The following is a 16,894-nucleotide window of genomic DNA, read 5'->3' on the forward strand; positions in this document are numbered from 1 at the left end:
TGGCCAACAGAGCCCTGATCTGCTGAGTCTGAATAAATGTGTTCAACAACAGTTTGGAGCCACTGGCAAGCTTCACCTCCCCATCTGTAGGAAATAAATTTCTGCCCATCGCAATAATTAAGTGATGATATAGCTGGAAATTCAGAGGTTAGTAATAACCCACTCTAGGAAAGTGGGATAATTTTGTTTGCTTCCCAGAAAAAGACTTTAAGGGACTTAAAAAATAAAACCAAAAGCCCTACCAGCACTGCCCTGTCCCACAGCTACAGGGCATTTACATTTTTAACCACAGCACTGTACTGATGTATGTTTTCACTCTGAATTCCAGCATCTCTGGTTTGTATTAACAAGTTCCTTCCAGTCTTTATAAACTTGTTGGAGCAGAAAGGGACGAGAAGGCAGAGGTCGATGTTCTGTTCAGGTTACTCAGGGCAGCTGATCTATCCTTCTGGATAGGCACTTGATGTAAATCAAGGTGGAATTTAAGCAATGGATTAAGTATCTACCCAAGCTAATAATTATGGGAAATGAATCCCTCCCAGGGAATACAGAAATTTTATGAATGTTTTCCAGCTCTATCATCATGATCCTGGTGTGCTTTCAAGCATAGATTTTCCCTGGTTCACAAAGGCATGAAGACAATCAGCTATGCTTTTCTGGTCAGCCCCTTTCTACATGTATCCTTAATAGCTTTAATAGTAAGTTATATCACTGTCTCAGCCTGTCTTGTCTACTCAGCAGTACTGTTTCACATGTGGGCTGTCTCTTGCCACGTTCAGCGTGGAGCATAATGAAGCCCTGAGAGGAAACTAAAGAGACTCCTACCAGGTGTTTAGAGATACACCTTTGCAATGGCATGCCACTGAACACACCTACTTTAAACATTTTTTTGTGGTTTTCTTGTCCAAGAAACAAAAGCCGTTTGGTTTAAATGCCGATTTTTTTTTTCCTCAAGCAATTCTTTCAAATCCTTTCGGAAGTTTCTCTTGCTGTATTCTACAAACTCTATGAAAATAAACTTACATTTGTTCTAAATGATGTTAACAAAAGAAACAAGTCCTCTAGGTGGTGCTACTATTTCAAATAAAGCAGCTGGATGCTTGGAGGTTTTCTTGTAGTATACTGCTGTGGTACCCCGTGAGAAAAGAGCACTGAAAAATCCTGGCCCCAGTAAAAGAATTGATGTCAAATAACCTGAAACTTCATCTAACAAGTGTTAGCAGTGAAGGGCAGTCTGGATGTAAATATAGTAATTGCTTCTCTTTAAGAATGTGAGTGTTTCAGTATCTTACTAAATGCAAAAACATTACAGAATATATTGATGAAAATTATCTTTCAGTGGTTGACTCAGCTTTCTATGTCTTTGATTTCCAGTTTTCCCAATAATTTGCAACTGACCCCTCCAGCATACATACAACTCTTCAACTTCAATGACTCATATGAGTATTCCCTGACTGCAGTCTTTGCATGTGGCACAGGCCAAGCATGACAGCTTTCCCTGGTGAAAGCTGCATGATCTGGCCCAACTTCACAAAAGCACTTTAGCACAATTGTATTTCAAATACAACCACTGAAACAGTACACATACTTGACCTGGAACGTGGTTAAAAACCTTGTTGGCTTAAGGATATTTGTATATGCACACTTTACTTGGGCATTAAAGGCTGTTAAGTGCTTTAGTTATTACATAACAAGGAAAGAAGGTAAAACGATTTACCTTTTCTTGCTCAACACAGCTGCACAGGTCCAGTACTGAAATATTGGGCCAGCTGCCTATAGGACAGATTTTCTGATCCTTAATTCCTTTCTGGCCAGCCACTTTCCTAGAGGATGCCAAAGTTCCTCTTATTCTTTCTTCTCTTTCCAGGGCTCCTATCTGTACTTTTTGAACATCTGCCTGTTTTCTCTCTGATATTGATCCTGATTCTCTTTGTAATCCAGCCACACGGATTTGCAGCACCAGATTTCTTTCCCCGTGTGGTTGCTGTCAAAGTCAAGAACAAAAACTTTCTGATTTTAAGATTATTATTGTTATACATTATTATACATCTGACCTTTGAAACATATATTCGCTATAACCACTATCTCTTACTTTGTGCAAAGTTCATCTGTTATCTAAATAAATGTCAAGTTTGGGATCTTGTTAAGCCTTCAGCCTCAGTAACAGTAACTGTGAATTCTGGAGTTTATTCAGACAGTGTAAGAGAAACATTTCTTTCATTGATTTTGACTAGTCAACCTTTAAAATTTCACAGAGTATATTTGTTCTTGTGTATGAGAAAAGAATAACATCTCTAGATTATACATTGTTTTGTTTTCTTTCTTTGTGTCCCCATTTATTTATCTGCTTTCCAGGAAACATTCCTCATAGGAACGTATCTCTGGACTCTTGGTGATTTTTACTGCTCTTTTATGCCTCCTTCTCCAATTTTGTAACAGCCTGGTTTTTGAGGCTGCAAAGCCACCAAATCGGGGCTGTAACTGCTCACACAAATACTTTTTAAAACAAGAAAGAGAATCAAAAAGCAGACAGGAAGTATGAAATCCACTCTGTTCAGTATCAAGTGATAACCATTTTTCTCTAGGTGATTTTGTTATTTTCAGGTTATCAACAGAATATCCACAGCCCCTGACCACTTGCACCATCCTGCAAAACTTAGTGAAGTTCCTGTTAGCTAACAATCAATGCAAATGTCAGCTCACATCTCAGAAATGCATGAGGGTACTTACAAAGAGTAAAAGAAATGGATGAAGACTTGCAAAAATCTGCACTAAAAAAGTGCACTTACAGACAGCTCAGAAGTGTGGGTAAATCTCTATTTATTTATTTATAAAACAAAACAAAAAACCCAAACAACTATGGAAGCTGTTTCCAATACTTCACAGAGAGCCTAGATGCAAATATCAAGCAGTACAGTTTCTTGATAATTTATATTAAAAATAACCATGAAGGCATGAGCTTAAACAACAGGTAGTTTATTTAGCGTATTTTATGAATCCTTGCACACTGTAATTTCCCCAATCCTCTATCTTTTTCCAGAAATCCCTGTTCTTATGAACAAAGTGCTTTAGTTGTCCTGCTTGTGAGAACCAACAAAGGCAACTACAATTAACCTTCTGAAAAATAACATAAGATTAGACTGACTTTGGAAGTGATTCCTTCAACATCTCAGAATATTCTGGCTCATAATAAGGTTCCAAAATAGGTTTTAATTTGACTTCTTCTGGTAGTTTTTGTGTCTCTTCTCTCCTGCTTCCATCTCTTAAAAGCGGAACCAATGTTTTCCAGTTTTTCCCTGAAACTAAAAAGCAAATGAATGGTTAATTTTTCACCCTCCACAGAAACAGAAGAAATTATGCAAGTGGTTTAAATAGGAAGCTGATGAAAGAAGAAAGAAGCAGGAAGAAATGGTTTAGTGGTTTTCTTCCCCATACTGTTCCATGAGCTTTCCATATTTCATCTGGTAAACACCAGCAGAGACTGATTGTACAGTTAAATTATTCTCTGCTGGATGCTGAGCTCACAGACTACAGGGTTTGGGGTCTCTGAAGTACCTTCCTGGCTATCTGGCTGCTACTCTACACTGTTCTATCTCCTCTGGATTTACACATATTATCTACCTCATAAAAATCTACAATGGGAATGATGAATCCATGGGGCTTCTATTCCAGTGAGTAAAACTGCTATGTGAATAATGAGTCCACTTAATCCTTTACATTTTGTGCTGACTAAAAATGCCATTAACTTGGCTACGGCCATTATCATTAAGTGCATTGAACTGACTGCCCTCTAACAATTAATTGATGCTGCTTCTATTACCAGTGTCAAACCCATACTAGGATTTAGGTTCCTGAAACCCTCACCTCTGCCAGGCTTAATAGAGTAACTGGGATTTCGTTTGAGGTCCCCAGAGCACCCAGGGTCTTCATTGATTATGCCCAAATTAGTGTTCCACGTGGACCAGTTCACTTCATCAACCCTAGGGAGAGAACACAAAACCAGTATCTATTCTAAGGGTCACCAGACCACTCCAGAACGAGTTTAGATCACAAACTGTCACCTCTCAAGCCTCAGATCTGACCCAGAAAACAGATTAAACTGATTACTGTAGACAGTGTCAGTACACTGCTTCTCAGAGTGCTTCATAGGAAAAGTTCTGCTTCCCATCACCAAACCTTATTGCTATTTGTCTACAAAAGATTGTTCATTTGACATACAAACAGGTTACCTAAAGCACCATCTGTAATCATCTTGGCCATCAGGTGTGACCCCGACCAAGACTTGCTTCCCAGATCGGAATGAGCGCCTCACACAGTTCAAGTAGCTGTTCTCAATATCCAAGATTGTGATAGCTCTCTATAGGTAAAAGAAAAGAGAACACTGAAAGGCTGCAGTTTTAAGGTCCCTCTGTTAATATGTCATTAAAAATGCTGAATTACTGCTCTGTGATTAGAACTGTTAAGTTCTCTTTCTTACCTCAAACAAAAACTGATATGCCTTTGAGGTTCTGGTAAAGACTGTTTTTCTCCTTGTGTAATCCCTGTCTCCATAGTCTGATAAGGATTTTCCATCATCAAAAGCCCAAATAATTTTGTCTAATAACAAAAGTACTTATTTTCTTAAATTCTGAACATCTCTGGAACACTGGGAACATCTGCTTAGGCAAAGCATCAAATATGCATGGAAAAGGAACCAATATACTTTTTTTAGGAACTGTTCAGGGGATCAGAAAGCAGCAGTGACCTGATACTTAAATACCTGTCAGTTCCTAAAGATTCTTTCTAAAATTTGTGATTCCCCATACCCTCTTTCTTGGATAACAGCCTCACATAACCAGTGTACCTGGAGTTTCCAGATGCTCTTGCTCTCCTGTGCGATTTTGCTCACAGTTTCCCCCATCAGTGCAATAAGCATGTTGAGCAGGAGGATGTACGTAAGGATGACATAAAGAACCAAAAGGATGACAAACACTGACTTGAACCTGTAGTTCTCTGTGAACTCCAGGTCCCCCATCCCAATAGTGAACTTGAAGAGCTCCAAGCAGGTATAATACAGACTATTGTAGGATGTGCGGCCTCGTTTCACATGGCAGCATCGGGAATATTCAGAGCTATTTGTATCCTGCCCCTCATTGTCATCTTCAATTAAAGTCACCACAGCTGTTGCAAAAGAGGAATCACATATGCAAGATGAAAATACAATTTGGAATCATAATTCCATTGCGAGCAATGAAAGTGAGGATAAACATAAGACATTTTATCTTCATGGTTACTGTCCCCAGAGAAACTGCTCTATAAAATATTTGCCTGAACTGACACCCTCTCAGAAGGTGTTGTGTCAGTTTTAACTATATAGAACAGGATGACTGTTTCTCCATCAGCTTTGCAAAGCAGTTTGAGACCCAGTGAAGAAAAGCTGACAAACTACTACAGATAATTGTTATTCTGAAGAGATATTTCTTTTGTAATAAGGTTAATTTGTTAGTTCTAGTTGGAAACAAAGTCAAAGCCACTTGAAAAATAAAATCTTCTGAGATTCTTTAAGGTAAGAAAAAGTAACTCCAAGTGTGACCTTACCTGTAGAAAATCCCAAGAGGAATACTAGATAGACAAACATGAAGCGACATAAATCTCTAAGGATCATCTGTAAGATGGAAAAAGAGATTTTTATACTGTTAGAACTTGAATATAAACTACAAAAAAACCCCAACTAGTAGAATATACTGCTTCAGCTTAAGAAGGCATTTGCTCTGAGTGGCTGTTCATGCACTGAACAGCTGTTTATCCTGCTGAGATAACAGAACTTTAATACAGAAAACATTTTTCTCCATTACTTATGCAACAGTTTACATATGCAAGACATATGCATGCCAAATAATTTCATCTTTGTGAGGATCAACCACATTAAGACAATTTCATCTTTCTTCCCCTCTTGGGCAATCTGTCTACATCATACATAGAGATTTATTAGCCAACTACTGCCTCTTAGATATTGCTCTGTTTGGTAACATTTAAACTATACCTAAAGAAATTTCCAGCTGATAGAAGGCTTTGCCATTTCCCACCACACCAGTCTGCACTGTTCTCAGTCTACTTTAATCCATCCCTATCCAACTGTAGCTGTTTTGAAGCATAGGGGTTAATAATAATACCACATCTACTATAAAATACATGGATGAGGAACAGGACATTTTTCTACATAGCTTAAAATTGGATCATTTAATTCAGAAAATAATGACCAAGTGCAGTAGGATGGTATAAGATTTCCCACTGACATCATGGATGTAGATATGGCAACTTCTCTCCTGGAAACAGGGCTGTTGGCAGCAGTGTCCTAATCTGAGCACTTTGCTGGCCTCATCACCCACTCACACTGAACTAACCTTAGCAATCATGACAGAGTAAATACCCATCTGCTGGAAGCCACGGGTGTAGTACAGCATGTTTGCCCAGCCCAGTGCCAAGGAGAAGACCATGGAAGCCACATACAGTTCCTGGCCACAGAAGTACAGCACCACAGAGCTCAGGAGGAGCAAGGAGTGAACAAAGCTGAAAGAAAAGCATGGTCTGAATGCATGAGGTAATACATCAGAATGAAGGATTCTCCAAAACACAAAGGAACCTTAGAAGACATTTCCTCTCCCTTCATTCTTTTGCTTCTTAAACTCTACAATTCCTCTTGCAATCTACGCCATTTGCCCACATACAAATTCCGGTAGGCTCATCCCTGCTCTTCCTTGTTACTGGAGGGAGGAAAAGGCCTTGAAAACACCAGTTTCTTCAGCACTCCCACTCTTTCCACAGACCCATGAAATTGCCCTGTTTAATTGCACTCCAGCTAGGGGGAGAAACAGCCCAAATTATTGAGAGGCAAAGCTCCCTTCAGGAATAGGAGGATTTCTGCACATCCAATGCTTACACTTGATTGCAAGCCCAACTTAGAGATCTATTCCTAACTCTGCTGCATGACACAGTTACTGAACTTCTTACACTCCATTTGCCTTACCTCCCAATCAGGTACCGATCCAGACCTGCTTGTTCCAAGTGCTATGTTATCCACTGGCAATTATTTTGTAAGGACCCAGGAAATTACAGTAAAGCATCTACCAATTACAAATGGCTTCAGCCAAAGTTACAGATCTCACACACTGAAATGCAAAGATATTGGAGCTTACAAAAGAACCTCACTGTAGCTGTCAACTATCAGTGTCCTGAATGACGGGCGCCTCTGCACAAAATACTGTATCTGAAAAGAAAAAAAAAAGGGGTGGGGGAATGAAGACCAGGTTTGCATCCATGGAGGGATTAAGTATCCCATGTGAATGCATCGACTAAGCACTGATACATATACCAGGAAGCTAGTACCTATTAAACATCTCCCAGAATAATTGAAAACCAACACTGGCACAAGATCTAGGAAAGACTCTTCAAGTGACACTTGGTTTCTCTTTCATCTGGCACCTCTTTTGAAGACAACACCTTTTTGAAGACAAGTCATTGGTTTGAGGACTGTGTTTTACTGCACACTCCCCATTGGCTGCCAAGGGAAAGCAGGGGGACTTTAAGCTAAGACGGGTGATCTTTAATAGAGGCCTGGCTATTTGCAACATCCCGTTTTTAAGCCTTGACTAGGCTAATTATCGAGATGCTCATTGGCTTCTAAAGATAGAATTTTTTTATACAATAGATGAAACTGTACCTTAGCTCATTAGTAACTGGAGAACTCCTAATCAGGCCAAGAAAAAAAGATGTGTAGTTCTCAACTACAACAAGGATCATTGTAGCAGCCAATGCTAATGAACAGGAAAGGCATGTTTGATTCTCTCCTACACCAACTCAAACAGCAGAAGGAAAAGTTTCAAATATCTTACCCCTCTGAGAAAAAAATAGAGACCTCCCAATACACTCAGGATCTCTCCCGTCACTCGAAAATATTCCCCAGTGCTGTGACCAAATGTGAAGGGAGGCTGTGTAAGACAGAATGATAGGTATGTTCAGCAGAACTGGAGATGGCAAAGCCAGGTCCTTCCTAGCAGCTGAAAGCAACTGTATTTCTGAGGGAACACATTAATTTTCTGAATAGGTTGCCGCAAGGGGGCAAGACTGGGAGCCAGCAGGGTCAAAACCTCCCCCCTATCCTCAGGAAAGAGGAAAATCCTGATGTTAAGAGCATACATTCAAATGGGAGGCAGATCTGGGGTATCATGCACTGGGTGGTTCCCCTAATATATGCCAAGAGTAACATACCTTCTCTTTCTTCTCTACAGGTCTGTAGTAGGCTGCTGCAGTGAGGATGATAATGTGCAGGGTATAGACAAAGAAGTTGAAGTAAAATAAGTGTTTGACAAACCGGTCCCACTTGTCTTGTAACAGCCTGTTAAGGGGTTCCACCAGCAGCATCTCATGACGGTTCTGAGTGGAAGGAAAAAGAGAAGAATCTTGACAGGACCAGTACATAGTAGGCTCTGGAAACAGCAATGATATTCATCTTCAGCAAATGTTCCCTCTAGTGCTTAGACTCAGGAGGGGAGATTGCTGTTTTACAGAACTAAGGCAAAAGAGCAGGAGCTCTTCCCCAACAGTGAATAAAATGCCAAGGAGGTGCATACTCACTGGGGTTTCACTGCTGTAGGCAATAATCTCAAGCACTGAATTTTTTTCACATGTGTCTATACAGGACAGGTCATAAAGGGATGAGTGGACAGGTCCATAAGCCCATTCAGTGAACTTCCTAGACAAATGTCTGCACTCAGGATCTTTGATCTCTCGTCTGAGGATGTAAGCGAAAATCTAATTGCAAAAGAACAATACAACCAACATTTCAGTGCTAATGGACTTCTAGTTCCTTGGTATCTCCACAAGACAGGATGACTAATTTCTCCCTAGATTAACTGAAGTCAAATGACTGGAACACTGCAGAGATCAAAGTCTGAAGTGAACACTATTAATTTTCTGACTGGATGCTGGGAGACATGCAATACAAATACCACTTCCAACTTGCTATGACTGGTTTCAAAACTGCAAGAGAAAAGCAGAGATGTACGTTACACATCTCTGAGCATGCAGCCATTTGGAATGGGGACTGCCAAAAGATGAGTTATATCAGCCAAAGTACACGGCCCGTAGTGGTTCAGATGACAGCAGAGATCCACCTTCTGTTTCCACTTGGGCTGCCTGCATACCAGTCATGTATGAGTAATGCAAGCTGGGTACAGACACACACACTTTGTAGCCTTTAAGTTTGGCGGGTGAAAACTATAGTTTTGCAGGTTAAACTGCAGCACTGGTTCCTCTTAACTAAAAGGCCCTAACAGTAAGCAGTGATAAAATCTGTCCTACATAACTATTTTGCATGTACACTGTATAACTTGGTACAGTAATGAGACAGACATTTGCTCACCTACCCCTATCTTCCCTGTTTTGGCTGCCAGAGTTAAAGGAGTCAGCCCTTTCTTGTTGGTGAGTTCTTCTAGCTTCAGGATTGGATTAATTTTGGCACCAAGGATCAATATGTTATTGTACATCTTGGTAACAAACTTGGTATTATCCTTAGTATTATCTGCAATCTCCACCAGTGTGTGAAGGACCATGTTGCCCATGGAGTCCTCAGCAGCGATGTTGGCAGCCTGATAGGGATTCTCAAGGAGGAATTTCACAATGCAAAGCTGGTTGGTGCAGGCAGCCAGGGACAGAGGCAGCTCCCCTATGGGCAAGCAATGGGAATGAGTTATCAGAAAGCCCATTATTACACATACATGAACAGAAAGGTCACATTGTTTTCATCTCTCACTGTGAGGTCAATTTCCCTGTATAACAACTATCACCATTTTTTGTGACAGTTGTTACAATCACATCTGCTCTGGTTTAACTGCATCACAGAAACATGGCTCCTTAAAAAAGCACTGGAAGGACAGTTGACAGAAGGTTACAACCTTTCAAAGGATACAATGCCCAGGATACAGAGGCTACAGAGTCTCCAGTCCCACATAAACAGGATTATTTAACAGCTTGCATTTGGGATTATTGATTGAGCTATCCTAGCATTAAGCCCATACTATGCTCACCCCTACCAAAATAAAAGCCAGGTTTCCCTTTGATTTTCCTGAAGAACTCCCCACAGGCTCTTGCATGAACGTCTGCTCCATTCTGGACCAAGAGCTTCACCAGGTACATGTTCCTTCTCTCAATGGCGATGTGAAGTGCAGTCTGGCCTACAGAGACATTCATTAGATGAAATCTTCAACATTTAATATAGACTGAGAGCTTTCAGGCATGACAATTTGTCCAGCTCCAGGTAAGATGGTGGAACTGAGAGCTTTGCAGAATAAAAAGCTCTGTAATTGAACAAAAAAAATGATGGCACAGAGAGCAAATGCAACTCCCCTGAGCTTGCTATTAAATCACTGTATAAAAAATGGCAGAATATTGCACCTCACAGAACACTGCCCTAGAATGAATGCACTGATTGTTAATCACACACTGGAACTTTGGGTGCTGCATCCTCAGGCATAAGGCCTCATGCAGAAGGCTGTTTGAAAGCCCTGCCTAACCCTATCTTCAGACTTAGCACCAAGAGTATTCACTGCAGCAGTCATTTCTCTTACCCTTGTAGTAATTGTCCGTATACTCTGCGTTAACAAACTCTTTCAGAGTTCCAGTTTTCTTTGCAATATCCAGCAGCAAGGGAATAGTGTCATTTTTCCCATCATGTAGATTCAGCATGGCTTTCAGTAAGCAGGTTTTCCCAGTTTCTGGCTCTATAGCACAAAAAAATTGAAGCTATACAGAAGTGATTGAAAGCCTCCTATCTACTCCTGGGCATGCAGGAATTAATGAATTTCTTTTCAAGAGCTCATACAGGGTTTGACAGAAAATTGCAACTTTTCTGAATTCTCCTGTAACCTTACAATCAATGTATTTTTGCCCAATCAATAAGGAAGCACTGGCTATTAGAGGACCTCCTGCAGACACTGAACACAATTACGGTTTTTTATTTCAATCTCAGGAGCACTGCTAGAAGAAAAAGAGGGCAACTTAAGGTATGTGAAATTAAAGGGTACCTTTGAACTCATCATCTGTGAGATGCTTCAAGGTTCTATTAAGGTAGAGCAGCAGATCATCCAGGTCCCTTGTGTTGCCTTGGGCTACAGCATCAAAGATCCTTCTGCGGTCATAAAATTTAAAAGCCTTTTCTGAGCAGCCTGTGATGGAATCTGTAGATAGGAGCCTAATAAGGGAGAATTTCAGTTACTTGAAGTCAGATATTTAGCATAACTTTTTATAAACTACCACAACACTATTTTTCATTTTCTTGTGTGAAATAATAAGCACTAGAGATGGATCTGCAAAGTCTCTGAGGTCAACAAAGTCTGCAAGCAACTGTCCTGAAAAATTTACGTATCTGTTGCTGAAAGTTGAGAACAAGGTTTAACAGAGGTATTGTGCACAACAGCTTAACTGCGGGCTGGGAGCCAGGCAAGCCCACGTTATCATTCTGAACAATGTCCATTCACTAAACAGAATTAAGGTCTACTGCTAAATTTGGGCAAAATATACATGGAATATATTTTCAGAGATGTCAAGAGACAACAGCTATTGTCACTTTCATAGGCAACACACTCCTTATTTTGGCATAGAAAACACTGAAACTGAAAAAATGGGCACACTCGTGGAGAGAACAAATGCTGCTCCAAGAAACAGTCTGCAGCTGTCAAATCATTCATTACAACCAAATCTTGCAAGGCAAACTTACTTGTGAAGTTTCCCCCTTTCCAAATTGGCATGAAATTTGATGACAGAAGGTGCCAACAGGTGATCCATCTGGTACAAGGAGTCCATGGGAGCCATGTCCTTATCACTATCCCCCATCACAAACCTCCCACGTCTTGCAAAGATGTTGCTTTTGGGTGGCTGGACCTTGGTGCCGAGTGTACTCTGGAAGCTATCAGGCGTTTCCAGCGTGGAGTCCTCCCCATCTGTGTGTTCATCTGTCGCTTCAGATTCCTCCATGTCAGAACTGCCAACTTTCTTCATCTTCCCAAGAATAGAAGACATGATGAGCAAGCAGCCTGTGGGGAATGACACAAACACCTCAAGTCAGCACTTCACAGGGCTATGAGTTCCCGTTTTGCCTAGAAGTACTCTCCAGAAACAGCAGGGAATGGATTGGTTACTCTCATCTTAGAAATGAGACAGATGGATACATTCACTAGAGAGGTGAAACAATTTAGTAGGTCATTATCTCCATGCTATTTGTTACTGTCCCCACTGCCCTTACCTATTTCAGAATGGAGAAAGCAAGTCAGAGTGCCCCAGATCTTGCCAGCAACCCCACTGCAGACCTGACTACTTCCCCCCTCCAATCATTGTTAAAGCCTGAACAATCTTTGTTTTTCTTCTCTACTTTCTGTTTTGTGCCACGGTATGTTCTCAGGATTTTATCAGGCATGTGAAAAACACCAGGTGTGCCATAACAGCAGCTCAGGGATGCTGAGCACTGAGGGCTTCCTGCGTATTGGAAAATTATCACTTAATGGCTTCACCAGAATTACAGCAGTGCCCAGTGAAAATCGGAGCGTGTGATTCTTGAGATGAGTATCACTTCAAACATGAGATAGAAAGGGAAAGGTTACCACAGATAAGAGATGACTGCAAAACCACATGTCTGATCTTGTCTGATTTACAACCACAAAGAATTAGACACAAGTTAACAAATATACTATACTGAAAGTATAGCAGGCTTTTCCTGCTTTCTTACCAAACTGTTTTAATCAGACAGATGTTGGTCTTTATGCCACTGAATGCAAAATATTCTGGAACTCCAATAGTGGAGACAGGAATGCATCATATCTGAACTGCTTTTAGAGAGCTCTGATCAGCCTTAAAAACATACTCTGAACTCCCAGGTTGCTTGGAAATCTTACAGCTTTGAGCACAGGAAAGTTACAAAATCTTTAAGAAGTCTTCAATTATAAACCAAATTATAGTAGTCACTAATCTTATCTGTATATTCAGTGTGAAAACAACATCATAAACACGCATCAAGGTTGTTTCTCGTCACAAAAATATTCTGAGGGCTTGTCTGCAAACCTACACTACACATTAAAGCTGAATTTTCACTTCCATAAGACTAATTAATATTTACATTAAGGGTCCCTTACATTTTTCTGTGCAAGCAGGATAGGAAAGAAACTTTTGTCAGGCATTTGCGTTTTCTATAATTTTGTACAATACGTAAAGAAAACATGAATTTGCATACTTGCACATTTAGGGTTACTGGAAGCACCACAGTGTAGTACAGATGAAATACTAACGTCCTCTGTGCTCACCTTTCAAGTTCTTTGTGTCCTTAGAATCACTGAAAGGATAAACATAGTATCTTATTAGCTTAATTGTCCTATAAATAAGAAATCATACATAGAAAAATATTTCCATTTGGAATATGATACTAAAAATAGAGAAAAACAATACTGCAGTGAAAAAAGTTATAGTTTTATAAAAAATACACTGGGAATACAGCCATGTACAGGTTTAATTATTTGTCTTTAAATTAATATGGATTAAGCCAAAACCATCAGTGAGATGGCTGTGGAAAATGGAATCCCTTGTTTTCCACTGAATAGGTGCAGTATTAAAATCCACAGAAGAGACTCAGTCCTGTCCCCCTGGCAATTTTCTCAAACCTAGGTTAGTCATGATGTGTGCTTTCATTTCTCAACCCTGTTGTTAATATCTTTGATAATAAAGACAAAGCTGCATTTCCTCAGGAGTATCAATTTGCAAGGGAAATAAACTGCACAATTCTGTGGAAGGAATCTTAAAAAGAAAAAATAAACTAATAATTATATAGCCTAAAAATTCATAACCTACCTGAACTCTTTGATTCCTGGGCGCACTGAAGTTCGATACAATAAATGAGACAAGGAAATATTTATGACAGAGTGTCTAACCACATCAGAACTTACAATAAATAATAAAGAGACTTTACAAACAGCTAAAGCTGTGCTATTCAAATATACACGCACAGCTTTCAAGTACAGCACAAAATCCTGTCTTCTGAAAAACAGTCCAGTCAATAGTCTGCATAAGCACCCTCTGATCTACAGAAATTTGGTGCTGGATATTCCTCTTCCAAGGTGCCTGGACTGAAAAGCCCTCAGAGTTTGCTTCTCCATCTGTCTGCAAAAGTGTTCTATGTGTCTGATGATTTTTAGAATCAAGGGAAGTTCACTAGAACAGAGAACAGAGTAATAAGATCATTAAGAACAATTCTGGAACCAGAAGCATCAGCGGCTTTTATTCCCAGGAGTTTAGCAAAGCTCTTTACAAGAATTGCAGTAAGTTGCTGTTGTTTTTCCCTCCCCTTTAATTGCATTTAGTAATGGATATGCTTCTCCAGATTTCCTCTTCATAAATACACTCAAGCTTGCAAAAAAATTCCAAACCACCAGACAGCAATTGTCTCTGTGGGTCACAGTTTCAATTAAATTTACCAAACCATGTAACACACGCCACAGCTCTTATCTGAGATCAGTCATCTTTCTGGACACCTTTCTTGGGTGTAAAGGCCCACCAAGTATTTTAAAGATAAGCTGATTCTGGACAGAGCTGAGGAAGAAAGAAAGTCCTAAAGTCATTCTATCATCCCATATTCCTAATATGTTTTAATTAATATATACATGTATGTAACAGCTTCTAAACATTAATGTCATTAGGAAAAAAAGAATCCGTATCTAATCCAGGATGGATCTAATACCCTGAAAAATGAAAAGCTGTGTCATACATTGTTAAATATATGATTTGTATAAGAACCTGCTGCCAAAATCTAGTCTAGAGAAACAGCTTTTCCAGCAGGCTGAGCTGAGGCTGTAGCTGTTAGACTCAAAGCAACCTCTAAACTTCCAGCTCCTGACATTTCAAGTTTGAACATGAAATTATTCAACAAAATTATGTAGTTTATGTTTTGCAAAAGGTAACTATCTTTCTAGTCTTGCTATCTTTCTATATATATATAAAGGAATAACATATTTGCCTATTTAATAGCAAACTAATTATACTACTTAAAACACCCTAAGGCATTGCACTCTGAAGAAATAAAATGCCTATTTATTAATGCATAAGTACAGATTACCAATAAGGCAGGTTGTTAGCTGGTGCTCCTGGAACTTTGCTGAGCAGAGCCATCTCATCCAACATTATTATTAACTCCTTCACCATTCCAAAGCAGAGACTCAGTAAGAAAGTTATAAGGATCAGTGGAGGATGTCCCTTATTCAGTCTCTAGCTTCCTCCTGGTCCTTTTTGCTAAATGCTTCTTCTCTCTCTTCCCATACCAGGCATCAGCTCCTCTCAGTCCTCCCATGCTCTGATGCACACACTTCAGGAACTTTCTGCTATGTTTTGATGTCCCCTTCATCAGCCTCCTTGACCTGTATTTCTTGCGAAGATGTTATCTGCTTCTTAGCAGCAGCACTCCATTGCTTTTTGCAACAGTTGCTGGGACATACCATATTCCGTTCTCAGCAGGGACCTGGTTTAAAGATATAAACTAATAAGGAGATGTGGATGCTTATCAAAATAGGCCCGTTAGAAACAAGAAGGAACTTTCTTTCTTGGGCCTGCATCCAACCTGCTGCACAGGCTTTGTGCAATTTCTGTGCTTGAGAGTGATTTTACCAACTAAGAGCCCTCTCTATCACTGTAAAAGGAAAAACATCAGCATATGTGCTGAAGTTCTTAAAGACCTATCTGAATCCAGCCTACAGGCCTGCAGAGGTGGTCTTGCCTTCACTAATAGAACCTAAAACCTGACCACAATTTTACCAGCTTCTGGAAACAAAAGTTAACAGCATGCTTGAATAGTATTATCAGCTCTTTCCAGTTATTCAAGAAAATTGAAAGCACATCTGCTGATACAAAAATACTTTATAAAAACATAAAAAAGAAAACAACATATAAGTAATTCAGATTTTCTATAAAACCATTAATCTAGCCTATACTTCCTCTGTAATTCCTATGTATGCTGATAGTTCCCTAAACACAGCATGAAATAGATGCATGGAGAGCGGGTGGAGGAAGATGGAAATGAATCTATCTCTGCAATTTAGATTTCAGAACAGCATTCTCACTACAAAAGTGAGTCACTGATGTTGCTGATGTGTAAGACAGGAATACACATCCATATTTCAGTCAAAATACATGCTTCTATGTAATGAAAGTGTATCTAGATAACACAAAACTATCTTACTTGCTTCCCAATCTCATTTGAGCAACAAGGTGTACACCCATCTTGATTTAGACAGAAAAAGTATACCTGTTTTCGTTTTAAAATAAAGCATAGGGGGAGAAAAAAATTTTACAAGCATAACATGAGATAAAAACTTGGACATTTAAAGGGAATTCAGATGAGCAATACTTGACATTAAAAAGAGATTAGAGCCCAGCCTGGAAGCTGCTGTATTAAAGCTCATTACTCTGATTGTGGTACTCCATCTTTTACAGAGACAACTTTAGAAAACTGTATTTGTTCATACAACAGCCACCAAACTCCTCAAACAAGGCTGACATCTAGTGTGCTGCCTATATCTATGTATATTGTGAGACAGCTTAAGAACAAGAAATCTCTAATGAAAACACCAGACTTAAGTTACAGACTTAGGCTGTAACTACATATCTTAGTTACAGACTAAGTCTGTAGCTACTCATCTCTCCTAGTCTTTCTAAGCCTATTTCCTACCAGGAAAATGAGCCTCACATTAAGTATCATTTTATGCAGAAAGCTAATAGATCTTTCCTAGTCACTCAGTCAAATTCAATGTGGTAATTACTTCTTATTTCACAAATGGGAATGACAGAGCAATAAAATGTGTACACCCAGCAGCAGACATTAAATGCA

At 39.6% G+C, this 16,894-nt stretch overlaps 1 protein-coding gene across 5 annotated transcripts; it reads right to left on the reverse strand.

The window, feature by feature from the left end:
- Nucleotides 1–2,960: 2,960 nt before the first annotated feature.
- On the reverse strand, nucleotides 2,961–16,842 carry TRPV1 (transient receptor potential cation channel subfamily V member 1). 5 transcript variants are annotated; one of them, XM_062623501.1, is made up of 17 exons: nucleotides 13,869–16,842; nucleotides 13,329–13,358; nucleotides 11,753–12,068; nucleotides 11,061–11,227; nucleotides 10,605–10,757; nucleotides 10,071–10,211; nucleotides 9,405–9,703; nucleotides 8,614–8,790; nucleotides 8,248–8,412; nucleotides 7,872–7,967; nucleotides 7,176–7,246; nucleotides 6,384–6,549; nucleotides 5,578–5,644; nucleotides 4,844–5,160; nucleotides 4,230–4,357; nucleotides 3,865–3,980; nucleotides 2,961–3,302 (listed from the first exon to the last, which is right to left on the reverse strand). In XM_062623501.1, the coding sequence occupies exons 3-17, from the start codon at nucleotides 12,052–12,054 to the stop codon at nucleotides 3,136–3,138; spliced, it is 2,532 nt and encodes an 843-aa protein (XP_062479485.1). In that variant the 5' UTR covers nucleotides 12,055–12,068; nucleotides 13,329–13,358; nucleotides 13,869–16,842; the 3' UTR covers nucleotides 2,961–3,135. The 5 variants fall into 5 exon arrangements, 3 of the variants coding, with proteins under 3 accessions (XP_062479485.1, XP_062479487.1, XP_062479486.1); XM_062623503.1 differs by lacking the exon at nucleotides 8,614–8,790; XM_062623502.1 differs by lacking the exons at nucleotides 13,329–13,358; nucleotides 13,869–16,842 and adding an exon at nucleotides 12,278–12,346.
- Between the last annotated feature and the right edge of the window lie 52 nt (nucleotides 16,843–16,894).

Source organism: Pezoporus occidentalis, unplaced genomic scaffold, assembly GCF_034315485.1.
Source record: "Pezoporus occidentalis ecotype Australia unplaced genomic scaffold, CSIRO_AGI_Poc_V1 ctg253, whole genome shotgun sequence".
Classification (NCBI taxonomy): domain Eukaryota; kingdom Metazoa; phylum Chordata; class Aves; order Psittaciformes; family Psittacidae; genus Pezoporus; species Pezoporus occidentalis.